At 41.9% G+C, this 17,810-nt stretch overlaps 1 protein-coding gene across 4 annotated transcripts in view; it reads left to right on the top strand.

Annotated features, from left to right (window-relative positions):
- LOC128660801 (probable 2-ketogluconate reductase) overlaps positions 1–17,810 on the top strand; it is a 157,232-nt gene that overhangs the window by 77,090 nt on the left and 62,332 nt on the right. For all 4 annotated transcript variants that reach the window (XM_053714830.1, XM_053714828.1, XM_053714829.1 and 1 more), the window contains one exon: positions 16,788–17,184. In XM_053714830.1, the coding sequence (XP_053570805.1) occupies positions 16,800–17,184 (385 nt within the window). In that variant the 5' untranslated portion in view covers positions 16,788–16,799. The remainder of the gene's footprint in view (positions 1–16,787; positions 17,185–17,810) is intronic.

Here is a 17,810-nt window from a genome sequence, read left to right as displayed (position 1 = left end):
CTCCCCCTCCTGTTTTTAAGAAAATGTTTCCCATTTCTGACACCATGCGGGACTCGTGGCAGACGGTCCCTAAGGTGGAGGGAGCTATTCCTACTCTTGCTAAGCATGCAACTATACCTATCAAAGACAGTTGTGCTTTCAAAGATCCTATGGATAAAAAATTAGAGGGTCTCCTGAAGAAATTTTTTGTTCATCAAGGTTTTCTTCTCCAACCTATTGCTTGCATTGTTCCTGTAACTATTGCAACTGCTTTCTGGTTTGAGGCTCTAGAAGAGGCTCTTCAGATGGAGACTCCATTAAAGGATATTATGGATAGAATTAAGGCCCTTAAGTTGGCTAATTCTTTCATTACAGATGCATTTCCAACTGGCTAAATTAGCGGCAAAGAATTCAGGTTTTGCCATTTTAGCACGCAGGGCGTTATGGCTTAAGTCCTGGTCTGCTGATGTATCATCAAAATCTAAACTTTTTAACATCCCTTTCAAAGGAAAGACCCTATTCGGGCCTGAACTGAAAGAGATTATTTCAGACTTCACTGGAGGGAAAGGCCATGCCGTCCCTCAGGATAAAACAAATAAAATGAGCACCAAACAAAATAATTTTCATTCCTTTCGGAACTTCAAGGGTGGTCCCGCTTCAACTTCCTCTGCTGCAAAGCCAGAGGGGAATTTTGCCCAATCCAAGTCAGTCTGGAGACCTAACCAGGCTTGGAACAAGGGTAAACAGGCCAAGAAGCCTACAGCTGCCTCTAAGACAGCATGAAGGGGTAGCCCCTGATCCGGGACCGGATCTAGTAGGGGGCAGACTCTCTCTCTTCGCTCAGGCTTGGGCAAGAGATGTTCACGATTCCTGGGCTTTAGAAATTGTGTCCCAGGGATATCTTCTGGACTTCAAAGACTCCCCCCCAGGGGGAGATTTCACATTTCTCAATTGTCTGCAAAACAGGCAAAGAGAGAGGCATTCTTACGCTGTGTAGAAGACCTACATAACATGGGAGTGATCTGCCCAGTTCCAAAAGAGGAACAAGGGCTAGGATTTTACGCAAACCTGTTTGTGGTTCCCAAAAAAGAGGGAACTTTCAGACCAATCTTGGATCTCAAAATTCTAAACAAATTCCTGAGAGTACTATCATTCAAGATGGAGACTATTCGGACCATTCTACCAATGATCCAGGAGGGTCAATATATGACTACCGTGGACTTACAGGATGCGTATCTACACATCCCTATTCACAGAGATCATAATCAATTCCTCAGATTTGCCTTTCTGGACAGGCATTTCCAGTTCGTGGCCCTTCCCTTCGGGTTGGCCACGGCTTCCAGTGGCGGCTTATCTAGACGGCATCTTAATTCAGGCGTCGACTTTCCAACCAGCCAAGTCTCACACGGACATTGTGTTGGCTTTTCTGAGATCTCACGGGTGGAAGGTGAACATAACAAAAGAGTTCTCTCTTCCTTCTCACAAGAGTTTCCTTCCTAGGGACTCTGATAGACTCGGTAGAAATGAAAATATTTCTGACGGAGGTCAGAAAATCAAAGCTCTTAACCACTTGCCGAGCTCTTCATTCCATTCCTCGGCCATCAGTGGCTCAGTGCATGGAAGTAATCGGGCTCATGGTAGCGGCAATGGACATAGTTCCTTTTGCCCGCCTACACCTCAGACCACTGCAACTATGCATGCTCAATCAGTGGAATGGGGATTATGCAGATTTATCTCCTCAAATAAATCTGGACCAGGAGACCAGAGATTCTCTTCTCTGGTGGTTGTCTCAGGATCACCTGTGTCAGGGAATGTGTTTCCGCAGGCCAGAGTGGCTCATAGTAACGACAGATGCCAGCCTGCTAGGCTGGGGTGCAGTCTGGAACTCCCTGAAAGCACAGGGCTTATGGTCTCAGGAGGAAACTCTCCTCCCGATAAACATTCTAGAACTAAGAGTGATATTCAATGCGCTTCAGGTGTGGCCTCAGCTTGCTGCGGCCAAATTCATCAGATTTCAGTCGGACAACATCACGACTGTAGCTTATATCAATCATCAAGGAGGAACACAGAGTTCTCTAGCGATGATGGAGGTAACCAAAATAATCCGATGGGCGGAGGATCACTCTTGCCATCTCTCAGCAATCCATATCCCAGGAGTAGAGAACTGGGAGGCGGATTTCCTAAATCGTCAGACTTTTCATCCGGGGGAGTGGGAGCTCGATCCGGAGGTATTTGCCCAGCTTACTCAACTATGGGGAAAACCAGAATTGGATCTGATGGCGTCCCGATAGAATGCCAAACTTCCTCGTTACGGGTCCAGGTCCCGGGATCCCCAGGCGGTACTGATAGATGCTCTAGCAGTGCCCTGGTCCTTCAATCTGGCCTATGTATTTCCACCGTTTCCTCTCCTTCCACGTCTGGTTGCCAGAATCAAGCAGGAGAGGGCTTTGGTGATTCTGATAGCACCTGCGTGGCCACGCAGGACTTGGTATGCAGACCTAGTGGACATGTCATCGGTTCTACCGTGGTCTCTGCCAATGAGGCAGGACTTTCTAATCCAAGGTCCATTCACACATCCAAATCTAATTTCTCTGCGTCTGACTGCTTGGAGATTGAACGCCTGATTCTATCAAAGTGTGTTTTCTCTGAGTCGGTCATTGATACCCTGATTCAAGCTAGAAAGCCTGTCACCAGGAAGATTTATCATAAGATTTGGCGCAAATATTTTTATTGGTGTGAATCCAAGGGTTACTCATGGAGTAAGATTAGGATTCCTAGAATATTGTCTTTTCTCCAAGAAGGATTGGAGAAGGGATTATCAGATAGTTTGTTAAATGGACAAATATCTGCTTTGTCTATTCTTTTACACAAACGTCTGGCAGATGTCCCAGATATTCAAGCATTTAGTCAGGCCTTGGTCAGGATCAAGCCTTTATTTAAACCTGTTGCTCCACCATGGAGCCTAAACTTAGTTCTTAAAGTTCTTCAAGCGGTTCCGTTTGAACCTATGCATTCCATAGATATTAAGCTTCTATCTTGGAAGGTTTTGTTTTTGGTAGCTATCTCTTCGGCTCGAAGAGTTTCTGAGTTATCTGCTTTACAGTGTTACTCACCTTACCTTGTTTTCCATGCAGATAAGGTGGTTTTGCGTACCAAACCTGGGTTTCTTCCTAAGGTTGTTTCTAATAGGAATATCAATCAGGAGATTGTTGTTCCTTCACTGTGTCCTAATCCTTCATCAAAGAAGGAACGTCTGTTGCACAATCTTGATGTGGTTCGTGCTTTAAAGTTCTACTTACAAGCAACTAAAGATTTCCGTCAAACATCTTCATTGTTTGTTGTTTATTCTGGTAAACGGAGAGGTCAAAAGGCTACGGCTACCTCTCTTTCCTTTTTGCTGAAAAGCATCATCCGTTTGGCTTTTGAGACTGCTGGCCAGCAGCCTCCTGAAAGAATTACTGCTCATTCTCCTAGAGCAGTGGCTTCCACATGGGCTTTTAAAAATGAGGCTTCTGTTGAACAGATTTGTAAGGCGGCGACTTGGTCTTCGCTTCATACTTTTTCCAAATTTTACAAATTCGATACTTTTGCTTCTTCGGAGGCTATTTTTGGGAGAAAACTATAGGGTGCAGTGGTGACTGAAGTTTTTTAAATAAAAATATATTGCCTGTCTTAATAAACAGGGCGGGCCGTGGACTCGATACATCACAAGAGAAATAAATTTATCAGGTAAGCATAAATTATGTTGTTTTTTTTCAGTCGTGTGACTGCTATTGAAAGATATTGAAAAGCAGTGCACTAATTAAAATAGCCAGTAGGTGGAGCTGTCCGCTTGTGTTGCAGCAAAGTTATGCAACTTATCAGACTGAAATTAATCTGTGTACACAGAACAGACCTTAGCTATCGAGCAGCCTTCAAGCAACAAGATCTAGCAGCCACTTCCCTATTATCTTCCTGTCCAGCTTCTTGAGGTGAGGGTGCCTAACTGCTTATTAATCACTCCAGATTGAAATGCATAGAATAGGTACAGACCCAATATTATCTAAAATGCTAACAATGCAGAGAACTGTTTGCAGAAAAATGCAAGTAAAAAAATGTTTTTGTTTATTAAACTTAGTTTGATGATACAGTCTGTTGTGTGATTATTTAATTAGGTTTATAATGCTGTTTAGCATTTAAAGTCTACATTTCATAGCTTTAAAAATAATGTATTAGGTGTTACTTATGACAATTTTGAGAGGGGCCTGGAATCTAACTCCCTCACTTCCTATTGATTTACATTATAAACTGGGTTTCAATTTACAATGGTTTTGATTTACAACCATTTCTTCTAGAACCTTACCCCGGCATAAACTGAGGGCTACCTGTATTGAAATATATATTTAATGTGAAGAACATAGGAATGTAAAATATGCGTAACGCTATGGGGCATATTTATGATTGTGCGAACTGACATGATCCGATATAGCGGTTCATGTCCACTGCACAACGATAAATGCCGACAGCATACGCTCTCGTCATTTATCATTGCACCAGCAGTTCTTGTGAACTGCTGGTGCAATGCCACCCACTGCAGATTTGCCGATAGCAGGGGGTGTCAATCAACCCGATCGTTTTCGCTTGGGTTGATTTCTGGCGATTTCTGTCCGCCGCCTCAGAGCAGGCGGACAGGTTATGGAGCAGTGGCCTTTAGACCGCTGCTTCATAACTTCTGTTTCCGGCGAGCCAATAGGGAGCTTGATAAATATGTCCCTATGTGTTTTGCGCTTTAGGTCTCAGTGTCGGGTTAGCGCACATAAAGAATTAGTAATCTTAAAGCGTGTTCTTGAAATATTAAATATAATATAAATATAAAATATTATAAATAATTATTAAAAATTATTATACCATAGCATGCATATATATATATATATATATATATATATATACTTTAATCATTTTTAATTATAAATATTTTTAGACCTAAAACATGAAACACGAGGCTTGTCCCTCATAAAATTAAATATATATGCCTATTTATATTTGGTAATGTTAATGTAAAATAGATATCTATACCTATATAGCTATATGTATAAATATATATATATAGGTATATACAGATGTATATGGAAATATATATTTACAATTAAAATATAATTTTTCTGTACATGAAGAGCTTTGGAAATATTTTTTATTTTTTTGATATGAGTTTTATTGATATGAAAATAAGACAACACAAAGAGACACTTACAAAGTGTCACAACATAGCCTTCATATAGGCCGGTAGTATCATAGTAAAGTAACCAAAAGTTGCATATAAAAATTAAGTGGGGGGAAAAAGGGAAAGGGGCGAAGAAGGGAGAAAAGAGGGAAAAGGGGAGGGAGGGAAGGCAGGTCCTGGGATGTGGTCCGAGATGATTAAAATAAGAAGGGGAAAGAACTAAATGTGTTATATAGAGATAGAGGGTTGCCAACTGGGCTGGAATAGTCACCCCAATCTTCCCATATGAGTTCATATAGATCTATTTTGTTGAGAGTGAAGAAGATGCTCATTTCCATTGAATTAGGGCTGCAACTAACGATTATTTTCATAATCGATTAATCGGCCGATTATGTTTTTGATTAATCGACTAATCGGATAATAAATCATTTTTTCCTTATATTTAAAGTAAAATCCACATACTGAGTGCTATAAATATAAACTTCAGACTAAAACTTTACAACTTTACATTAACACAACTGTTGGTCCAATTGTTTAAGCAGCAGAACAAATTTTTATAATGAAGGAAATTAAAACCACAAACTTTTTGAAGAGAGGTAGAACTAGTAAGATGTAGACTGCCATTGTTTATAACATTCTGTTATTCACTCTTTCAGAAATTTTGCATTGAAATGTCCACATGCTCGTGACTGAGGCTGGCTCTCTTTTGCAGCTATTTTGCCTGCAGCAGAGAAGAGGCACTTAGATGGTGTTGAGGTGCCTGAGATGCATAAGTAGGGTTTTGCCAATTTCACTAAGGTGGGCTATTTATCTTTGTTAGCTCTCCACCAATGCAAGGGACCTCTTAATAAAGTAAGCCTGGACTTCCTTCTGACATAAAAATATCTTGAATATCTATATGCAATGGTAAACAACCAGCTATAAGGTTGGGGGGGGGGAATATCTAGTCCCCACTTAAAATAACAGATATATACTTACAGAGGTTGAATTTGGTATATATTACAATTAATTAAAAAAGGCTAAAGACTATACATCAGTAACAGGAAACAGCCTTACACATTTATCTTTAGAGTACATATAATCAGCAATATCAAGTGATCCACTAAAATTGTGTAAACAGGTAATAATGACATCAATTCATATAACAAATGCCATCAATCTAGGGCATGGTGTAAATAACAAGCTTGGCACTATATCATGCAAAGCATAGACCCAGATCACCTGATTTAATATAAACAATCTAAATGACACCTATTTTATTTATGGGTTGCACATAAGACAGGAGTAGTTGTAAACTTAAAAAGAAACTTATAGTGTTCTGAAAAAGTGAAAAGTAAAACGTCTGTCGATGTCTTTTAGTCTAAGGGCATAACCATAAAACACAATATCATGTGCAGGAGCTCATTGGAGTAAAGCAGCTAGTTCTGTGTACAGACAGACTAATTGCAAACCAACTAATCGATTATGAGATTCGTTGACAACTATTTTCATAATCGATTATTATCGATTATGCCGATTAGTTGTTGCAGCTCTACATTGAATTAATGTAGGCCATGATGTCTAAGGTGGAACTCCAGCTCGGAGGCTTGTCTTTTTCCAGCTTCTGGCAATGGCCAAATTAGTGACAGTAAATAGATAAAGGCATAAGAGGCTCTGGTGCTTTGGGAGATGGTGAATGCCAATATGAAGGACTGTTTCCGGGGACCTTATAAGTTATTGTGGTGAATACCCTACTCCACAGGGCCTTAACTTTGGGGCATCCCCACCATATATGGAGAGAATCACCCGGCAAGCCGCAGGCTCTCCAACATAGAGGAGAAGCGATCAGGCCAAGCTTAAAGAGTCTCATAGGGACAAAATACCAATGTGTAAGCAATTTGTAGAAAGTTTAGAATAAGGTCGTACAGTGAATGGCTCCAAATTTGTGGAGGGAATGTGTTGTGCAATATGTCTTCCCATTTCAGGAGATGTGCAGCCTTATCTATGGGGAGCACCCCTTCCATGATCAAGTAATGTTGAGACATAGGCCTGTGTAATCTTCTACCTCCTTGCCACCTGGCTTCCCAGGGGTCAAAGGGAGGGGAACTGACAGGGAAAATCCCCAAGCTCTGAGGATGCTCTTGAATCTGGTAAATTCAAACTGTAATCTGGGGGTACAACCCGAGAGCCCTCAAGTTGGACTAGGGAGAGGAATTGGTTCTGGGTGTTAGGGCACACTAAGTCTCTAAAACAAGCAATCCCCAGGTTAGACCAGGTGTTAGGATGAGAGTTTAGGAGACCCAGCAGTAAAACCGTGATAGAGTGAATAGGGGATGGGTGTGGAGCAATCCCAGGGTAATGTCTAAGTTTGTCCCAGGTAAGTAAGCACTGCAGGATAATTTTGTTTTTAATGTTTAGCTGTCGGCGGCAGTGAAGGGGGATCCAAATTAGGTCCCGGAGATGTACATGGTTGGGCAGAGACGCCTGCTGCAGAGCACTCCATTTACTAGTAGGCTTAGCGATTCCCCATTGTGATATATGGGTTAGCATTGCGGCTTTGTAATATCTAACAATTGAGGGTGAGGCGATACCTCCATATGATTTAGGAAACTGCAAAACCTTATGGGTCACTCTGGCTTGTTTCCCCCGCCAAATATATCTGGTGAACCCGCTCTGAAATTGCATTAACAAATCTCTAGGAAGATGGATAGGTAGGCACCTAAAGAGGTACGTTAATTTAGGAAGGAATGACATCTTAAGAGCAGTAATCCTGCCCAACCATGATAAGGCCTGAAGGTTCCACTTGGATACCAGGGACCGTAGCTCAGAAAGTAATGGTTCGTAGTTGTCGTGAATGAGTTGGGTAATGTTATTTGAGATGTAGATCCCTAAGTGCTTGATATTGTCCTTTTTCCACCTAAAGTTATGAGTGTTCACTAAGTCTAGTATGTGGTCTGGGGGGGAAAACCCAAGAGTACAATTCCGTTTTTGGGGGGTTTAATTTGTAGTATGACTTTTCCCCAAAAAGTTTCAGTAGGGACAGTAAGGGAGGGATAGTGTCCTTGGAGGAAAATATTGAAATATCAGCCGCAGACAACGCAATTTTATGAGAGGTTCCATGCAGAGTAATACCTGCCATAGAAGTCTCCGACGAACTAGCGCAGCGAGAGGCTCTATGGCCAAAGCAAACAGGAGGGGGGATAGAAGGCATCCCCGATGAGTGCCATTGGACAAGGAGAAGGGAGCCGAACAGAACCCCAGACCTCTAACCATAGCCGAAGGGGAAGAGTAAAGCGTCTGGATATGGGAGTGTATTTCCTTTGGAAACCTAAACACTTCTAGGACCTCCCATAAATATTCCCAACGGACCCTGTCAAAGGCCTTCTCAGCATCCAACGACAGGATCGAGAAGGGTTTGTTCAGTCTAGTGGCTTCCAGGGCCGCCACTAGAAATTTTGGGGCCCCTGACTTAACCATTGATCAGGGCCCCCCCCCCACACACACTTCTCTGACATGTGCAATTTTTGACCAATTGACTAAAAACGTATATGCACTTTATTCTTAAGTGTCTATTTAAACTTGGAAATGTTGTAAAGTTAGTAATATACACACACAGACACACTCATACACTGAAACACACACACTCACACATAAGGATTCACATATAGACACTCTAGCAGACACGCAAAGAAACACACTCAGACACAGACACCCAAACAGACACTCAGCACTTGTTTACACTGACCTGACAAGTAATGAGGTAAACTACAATTTTGTAAAAAAAGGAGATTTAGAAAACAAAATATGGAGTTCTGATTATCTTTTTGTAAAGGAAGATGCCAACTAAATGATGACAACAGCATGCAGTGGCTGAAAGGAAGGGCCCTAAACTGCCTAAACAGTAATTTAAAGGTTAGTCTCAAAGTCTGTAGAAAGATGTGAATAATCAGTAGAAAAGGTCAAAATGTCCTAAAAAGGAACAGACAATGGACAAACTGAGCAACCTTAGTCTGAGAGTATAGCATTTTATGCAGATGTAAAAATCTTAGATAAAATGCCTCCTTGCATCTGGAAAGTCCTTGCATAAATGGGCAGTAAACTGGAATGTAATATGTATATATACCATTTGTGTATTGAGGAGGAAACATTTCTGCATGGTTTTAAATATAGAATTTCTACAGCATTGTCAAATAATCATTAATACACTGCTGCTAAAAAAATGTGTTTTTATGGACCCTGGCCCCACCATACAACTACTACCACACTGAAGTTACAATCCAAAATTGCACAAAGAAATAAAAAACATTTGCTAAGTAAGTCCTACCTCCTCTGCAAATGAAAGTGATCTGACGTCTGACTCAGGCACACACTGTACAAACAAAGTGCCAAGTCTGTCTCACACTGTGCATAGTGGTTTAGTGCACACTCAAAAATCCTCTCAAATGCTAATACTTTACTCCTTGTAATAACATTTCCCATGCTCAATTAGCACTCTGCTGTAGTACCCACTGGTGGCTGCCAAAATTAAAAAAAAATAAAAAAAAAAAAATTTTTTTTTTTTTTTTTTTTTTTTAGCTCTTGCCTCATGGGGCCCCCCTGGCCCATTGGGCCCCTAACAGGAGTCACCCCTGTCACCCCCTGATGGCGGCCCTGGTGGCTTCTAACGCAATGTTAAGCAAGCGCCTGGTGTTGTCGTCCATATTTACTAGGAATGAAGCGCACCTGGTCCTCATTGATCAGGTTAGGGAGAAAAACAGCAATTCTATTAGCTAGGATTTTTGAATAGATTTTATTGTCTGTATTTATGAGGGAAATTGGTCTATAGCTAGGGCACAAATAGGGGTCCTTATCTGGTTTAGGGATAGTGATTATAGTGGCTTCTAGGAACTCAGAGCAGAAGCAGCCCTGCAAACCAGAAGCTTGAAAGAAACGTAGTAACAGAGGAGACAGTTCCAACCTATAAGTTTTATAAAAAAGGGAAGGGTAGCCATCTGGGCCCAGGGCCTTAAGCCGTTTGAGGTGTTTAACAAATTCTTTGCTCTCGGACAGGGATATAGGTTGCCTAAGGCAGTGTTTTTCAACCAGTGTGCCGTGAGAGATCCTCAGGTGTGCCGCGGCAGACTGACAACAGTGTGACATATTTTTTAAATTTTGCTTGTTTTTTACTCTGGGCCGTTTTTTATTTTAAATGTGATGAGGACTGAGGGTAACTGCAGCGGCAGCTCACCTCCCCGACCCATGTTCACACACACATATAATCTTGTGCTCCACAGATAACACTTTCCCCAGTTTGCAGGGGGGGGGGCTTTTCCCAGTGCGGGGGTGTTCCTCTTTCAAATTTTGAAATATTGGGAGGTATGTGACAGGCTCATCAGGCAGACAGGCAGGCATCATTTACAACCATGACATATTGACATTCATTCACAGACAGACAATCATTATGATTGTTTGTGAATGAATGTCATTATGTCACATATAGTTTGTAGGAGGCATGGCATGACAGTACAGTATGTGTGTGTATGTGTGTATATATATATATATATATATATATATATATATATATATATATGCTGTATTAGGCTACAATGTGTGATTTTGTAAAATTTTGGGATGGTGGTGTGCCGCAGGATTTTTAAATGTAAAAAAGTGTGCCACGGCAAAAAAAAGGTTGAAAATCACTGGCCTAAGGAAGTCCTGGTCAGCTATGGATAAGGTGGGAAGAGCGAGTTGTGAGAGAGTTTGTTTGATAACTGGCCTAGGCATAGAGGGAGGGGACTCAGAATCCTTTATATTGTAAAGTTCCTCGTATTTAGCAAAAAGGGGACGCCTATTTGACTGGGCAAGGTAGTCGTTTGGCCAATACAGGACGCGCTTTCTTTATGTCGTAATCTATTAGCCAGCAAAGAGTCAGCCTTATTACATTTGTAGTAGAATAGTTGTCTGATTTTTATAAGTTGCAGCTGTGTATGCTTCAGTTCGAGATTGCAAATATGGGCTTTTAGGGTACGGATTGCCTCAGTGTGTTGTGGCGCAGGGGAATTCCTATTCTGTGCCTCTAAGTTTTTCAACTCGCTAAAAGCCTGCGAGAGGGGTAAGCCCTGAGACTTCTGAATACTAGCCTGTTTATTAATGATCAGGCCTCTAATGGAGGCTTTAAGAGCCCCCCATAGAGTGTCATGGGCGACCGCACCGTTATAATTTAAAGTAACCAGTTCCCGAATAGATTTCTGCAGTTCTTCCCTAAAGGGGATATCCGAGAGCAAGTTATGGGGCATGGACCATGAGGCAGGGCTTGATTTATCAGAGGGTTCACTGAGTTCAAGGGAGACCTGGTCATGGTCCGACCATTCCGACCATGGGCAAACATGGATTTTAACTTCTCTGACTTGATATAAGGTTTTGGCTTGGGAAAAAATATTGTCTAGTCTGGAGTAAGTTGAATGTACGTGTGAATAATGTGTGAAGTCTTTGTCCTGTGAATGGAAGGCTCTCCAGATGTCGTAAAGGCAGAATTTCATCATGAGGGATCTAAAGTTATGGGAGAGTTGAGCTTTACCTGGAGCCCCTGACCTGGTTTTATTGGTTTGTTTGTCCAAAAGGGGATCCCAGCCCAGATTAAAATCCCCCCTATGATTACCCTGCCCTGTTTATATTTATCAACAAGCTTCAGAATTTTTGGGAGGCATTTACATTGGCCAGTATTGGGGAGATATATAGAGACTAAGGTATATAGCTTCTGGTTGAGTTTACATTTTATTATTATAAATCTTGTTTGGGGGGTCTCTTTCAATGAAGATAATCTCACACGCAAGGCTTCTGTGGAACAAGATAGCCACCCCACGAGCTTTAAAGAAGAAAGGGGCAAATTCGACTTTAGTATAGTGTTTAGAGATCAACCTGGGGGTTTTGCCTTCCTTCCAATGCGTCTCCTGTAGAAGAACCACATTAGGATAAAGATGGGAAAGTGACCGAAAAAATATGCTACGTTTGCTCGGTGAATTCAAACCCCTAACATTATACGTGAGAAATTTTATTTTATTGCCATTAACCATTTACATGGAAACAAGGGAGTGTAAAATCCAGGGCCTGCCAGGGAAGCGAGGGTGGGAAGGAAGGGGAAGGAACATGATAAAACATATAAAATTCAAAATAATGCAGCTGAAACATAGTGAAGGTAGTGGTGGTGGAAAAAGTCCACCAAGAGGAGCCCAGGATGCGGGCTATATTGGGGGGGGGAGGTTTTTAAAGATTAACAATAAGGTCAGAGTGGTGTGACCCAAAGAGATGAACAATAACATGGCAAAACAATACAACAAAAAACATATGCTATGAAATAAATACAGCAGTATAATGTGCAACAGTCATAGACATGTAAAAGTTAACAAAATACATGGATCGGCTTTGGTGGGTAGCTGGAACACTTACCCAGAAGGTACAAAGTGTAGTATTAATAACCTTTCAAGCCCATGATTGATCAGGGGGCTGAGCCTTGTAGTGGAGGTTGGTGTTTTGGTTTTTTTGACCTTTGCTCCTTGACCTGACATTCCGAAGCAGAAGCTTTAAGCTTGGCCTTGGTATGTGCTTGAGTATTGCTAGCGGGTGGATGTAGGCCCCAGGATTCCAAGAGAGAGAAGCCCTGACTGAGGCTGGTAACCATATGGGTCTGGTTGTCCATTGTGACTACTATTCTAATTGGGAAACCCCAACGGTATTTAATATTTTCTCTCCTGAGAACTTCCGTGACCGGTGAGAACAATCTCCTCTGTTGAAGTGTATGTTGAGAGAGATCCTGCAGCAGTTGGATCTCCTTGAATCTTTCAGAGAGGGGATGCCGCCTGCAAAATGCGATCCTTGAGACTGTAACTGTGAAAGCATACAACCACGTCTCTTGGTTTGTCAGATGAGAGTGATCTGGGCCTGATGGCCCGGTGGTACCTCTCCAGGGTGTTGGGTTGCATTTTGAAAGAGCCTAATAGTTCCTTAAAGAGGTCTGAGAGGAAGACTTGTAGCTCAGAGGATGGTACTGTTTCAGGAATGCCTCTGAATCTAATATTGCTCCTGCGGGACCTGTCCTCAAGGTCAGCTAGCTTAAATTCCAGTTTTACGATCTGGTCTGACAGGGCTTCAGAGTACGAAAGAAGGTTTGTATGGTCGGTGGCCAGATCGTCATGATTGCGCTCTAAGGCATCGACTCGCTCGTCAATCTCGGAGATATCTTTACGCAGTTCAGCTGAGCTATGATGTATCTCTTGTGTGATGGATAAAGTCTTGGCAGCCAGCATTTTCTGCATGGTAGACTCCGTGATATATATAGGAGAAGCCACGCTGGAATTGACGCTAGATTGGGAACCTTCATCGTGTGAATCCTGGCCAGCCTGACTGGATACTGAATAGGTAGACCCTTACTGGGCCGGGAGCAAAAAGTGGTCAAGAACTGTCTTAGGCTTTAACTGAGATTTGGATTGTCTCCTACCGGTATGAGGCATGTTGTTGCCAAATAATGGGCTCCAGCGAGTTAGGAGAAAAAGCACACACCCCAGTTGAGAAGCACTCTGAAGGAAAGGATGAACAGGATTTGTGATGCAATTGTGTGGACAAGATACAAGCCTAACAGGTGAAACAATAGTCAATACCTATTATACACATGTGCTGATTAGATAGATAGGGCTACCACTCTCACCTTCCCGCCATCCTGCTTACCACATCAGGCGTGAGAAAAAATCCCACCAGGACTCTGACATGAAAGGGACAATTATCCTACAAGATCCTGTGTGGAAGCAGGACAGCGCGGACACATATAACATATAGATAAGAGTGCACAGTAATACGCGAAAAAGTTGTCACAGCCGTACCCTAGACCCCAACCCTCACCTCGGGGAAAAAGGGGGATACGACCCACAGGACGGGAAAAAGGATGTGACCCACCCAGACAAGCTGGGCGGGAGTGGGGAGGTGAGGGAAGGGTTTACAATATTTAAGATGAACAGTATAAATGTTATATATAGTAACAATATATTGGCTTACAGCAGGTAGAATTATGGCTTACTACTGAGTTAATGTTATACAAACAGAACTTACTACAAAAGTATAAGCAGAATAAATGAGAACACAGCTGTAGCACTACAATCTGGGTTAAGACTGCAGAGACACAGAAGCTGACGCAGCAGCCAAAAGACAAATTCAGACCTCTAGGTAATTCCCAGATAGTGGTGTATATCAGAGCTAACAACACAAAGAGAACATTGCTAGTAATAACACTTCAAATACCCCACAAAATATTCAAAGAACAATTACATTAGGGCACCTATCTAGTGGAGGTAAGTAGAGTCCCTTAGGTAAAAATTAGCTATAAGGCAAGTGTCCCACAGAGAAAGTCTGGAGATTTCCAGCAATTGGATTGATAAGTGGCCCAAGAGGTAACTGATAAGTAGTTGGGGGAAGTTGGATGCTCCTGGTATATCTTCACTGAGTAGATAGAGCAGCAAAAGTCCTAAGCTGGAGGAGCTAAGGACTCTTACTTAGAGGAGCTGGTAATTGTTGGCTCCTATTAGGTGTAATATAATGACTGGCGGGGGTATAGGCTTTCAGTTTTTATTTACATGGTTAGAGGTGTGGTCTTAGGCAGAATGTCAATATATGAGGGTGCTGGGTATAACTTCAGGGTATCCCAACTAGTGCCTTTGTTTAGTAGCAAGGTAGGCCCAAGAAACTGTAAATATAAATTATTGTTAGATGTGGCTCAAAATTGGAGGTCGGGGGGCCCTGTGTACAAGATACCAACACACTTAGGTTATTGAGAGGCCAGCACTGTTGTTGTAAAGAAGCAATGAGCACTAGGATCCCAGGTGGGCTTAATGTGGAGTATCAAAAAGCATCAGGGACTAGTACTGCTGTAGTTTAGGGTAACGGCCTAGCTAGGTGTCACAGATCACCCTGATAGACATGTAATTATGGCTTGGGCAGACTCTGGATTTGGGGGTCAGTATATTGAGGCTTTTAGTACGGAGAGGAAGTCTATATTGTTGTCTGTCTATATGGGTTATTTGTAAACTTAGACAAACTCTTTTGTTATAGTTCTTGCTGTAGGATGGTGTAGGGGCTCTGTTCCCTTATAAGGAAAAGGTATTTTATTCAGAAATCAAGCTTGTGTCCCAGTTTATATGGTAGTCAGGGTGATCTTGCCGCCCTAGAAGATTAGTGATCTCCCTAAGCATATGCAGATATTATTGTCTGTGCTGGAAAAGTGTCTTCTGGGGGCAAGGCTTGTAAGTAGCATATATCCCTAAGGTTCCTCTATGTGTAGCTTGGCGAGTGCCCTAGTCCGAAAGATCGTGGAGTGTGTCTGAGGGCTTTTTCTAGTGCAGGGCTGTTAGTCTGTAGCAGTAGATCTGGCTATGTCAGGCCATTCCCATATGTCTCTGCGTGATGCAAAAGAAATGGCTGACTTTCGCGCCATACAGCATTTATTTCCGACTCTCAGAGCTGGTCCCCTTCAGCCTTCACACCCGTAGGTGCGGTGTATCTGACCTTTATTATCCTCTATCGCCTCCCTCAATGTGGGCCTTGGGGTGGAGGGAACAGATTGCAATCTTCCCCACTCTGAGCCACTTCCTGGCTCGCCTGCAATGTAGGTTACTGCCCTTACCTTCAGCCAGCTTCTTCAACGGATCTGCCCCACTTTCATCCACACTCTGCAGATGTTTTTCGTGTCCGGAGCGGAGCCCCGACCCTCTGGACTGAGATGAGCGCAGGCCGCGGAATCTAATAGCTCGGCTGGTGTATGTTGCATACTGGTGTACTTTAGTAGGCCTCAGTCACCGGTTCCTGTGTGTATTATAAATGGCACCTCTAGGCTGCGTCACCATTTATCCAAAGCCTCTCTTTAAAGTCTACAAGGGTTAAAGACCTCTGCTGTAGCTGACAATAGCAGGTATAATCGTTCTGTAGTAAATTAGTTAGAAATTTGCCTAAACTTTCCACGTAGCTCAGTGAAGAGGCATCCATTCAGCTCTGCGGCTAACTCCGTCCCCCAGCTTTGGAAATATTAACAACTCTTATCGGGTTAGCGAGCAAGCGATGTGTTAGTCTATTAAAGACTATAGGGAAAATAAGTTAATGCAGTCGCAAAATCCTAAGTCCTTTGATTCGCATGTGGTCGGTTGTGCTTGCATGCAAACGTTTTACTTTCAACTTGTAATATGTGCGCTAACCAAATCATGCAAAAGCTTTCTTCTAGTGAAGTTTATGCTCGAGAGAAAGTGATAAATAGCGAGGTACTTGTAATCTGGCCCACAATGCATTGCTTTATTGCTAATATATATATATAAATATAAATATATATATATATATATATATATATATATACTATGTATAAGTATGTAAAAAATAATTACTTCAGTGACCCTTTAGTCAAAAAGAGATGAACAATAAGAAAGGAAAGAAAAATACTATATATATGTCACAAATACAAATATAAAAGAAATACATTTAAAACTCAAAATTGATAAAAGTGTTAATTTGATCAAAATTGTATCTAGCAATGCAGAAATGTACATGCTGAAATTTACTAGGGCAAGGGGTTTCCAGTCTAATGCATTTCCATGCTTTTATTTTTTTCTTCCTGGTTTAGTGATCCAGTGTAATGGAAATCCCTGGGAGTCTTCCAGGAGTACTGATAGAGGAGATTGGAGGACAACATGGGGTGATGGAAGAACATGTAGACTTTCTGAAGACGTATTTCACCCTGATCACCCTGAAGGAGTTCTTGGACAAAAAAGAACAACTGGCAGAAAAAATTCAGTCAGTTTTTGTTTGGGGCACCAAACCTGTTGTTACTCATGATATTCTCCAAAGTCTTCCTTATCTCAAAGTAGTGGTGAGTTCAGGAGCAGGAATTGACCACTTGGATCTGAAGATGATCTCTAGTTTTGGAGTAAAAATTGCCAACACACCCAATGCTGTTACTAGTGCCACTGCAGACTTAGCAATGACGCTGCTTCTGGTTTCTGCAAGGAATTTTCTTGAAGGTAATACAAGAGTTTATCAATTTGCTGTAAGAGGTTTGTCCAGAAGGCTAATAATTTTAATTATCCTACTTTTATTTTCAAATAGCTGACACTGCTCTTGAGACTCAAGCCAACAAATAACATATTGTGAAATGTGTTCTAATTTAAATAGTTTCTTTTGGGGGGGTTGGTTGTAGAAATTCAAAACCAGTTAGAGAAGTGTACAATATGGTATAGGTATGTTAAAGCACGGCTTGACAAATTTGTTGTAAATGAACCAAGCCAATAACATGAGTTCAGCACTGCGACTTGGAAGAGAAGCAGACAATGCTTACAAGGGGCAAAGTAGCAAGGGTTCCTGATGAAGAAAGTAAAAGGAGAGCACAATGTCATGCAATACCTTGTCCCCATTTGCAGCCTATCCCAGAACAAAACCCTAAGAGAGGCAGTAGCTGAAGGGGCAAGTTACCAAGCTCAGGGTCTTACTTGTAGTTGCTATTGTGAGCTAGAGCCTGGCATTTGTTAACGGGACAATAAACACTTACAAGACATTTCTGCAGTTTTGCTGTAGAATAGCAGCCAAGTCTTAACGTTTTTATAACAAATTAGCATTCCTTTTTACTGCAGTTGTTTGCTGCAAAACTCCA

The sequence above is a fragment of the Bombina bombina genome, chromosome 5 (assembly GCF_027579735.1).
Source record: "Bombina bombina isolate aBomBom1 chromosome 5, aBomBom1.pri, whole genome shotgun sequence".
NCBI lineage: Eukaryota > Metazoa > Chordata > Amphibia > Anura > Bombinatoridae > Bombina > Bombina bombina.
Note: the sequence above shows the minus strand (reverse complement) of the source record. Positions and strands in the feature narration are given on the sequence as shown.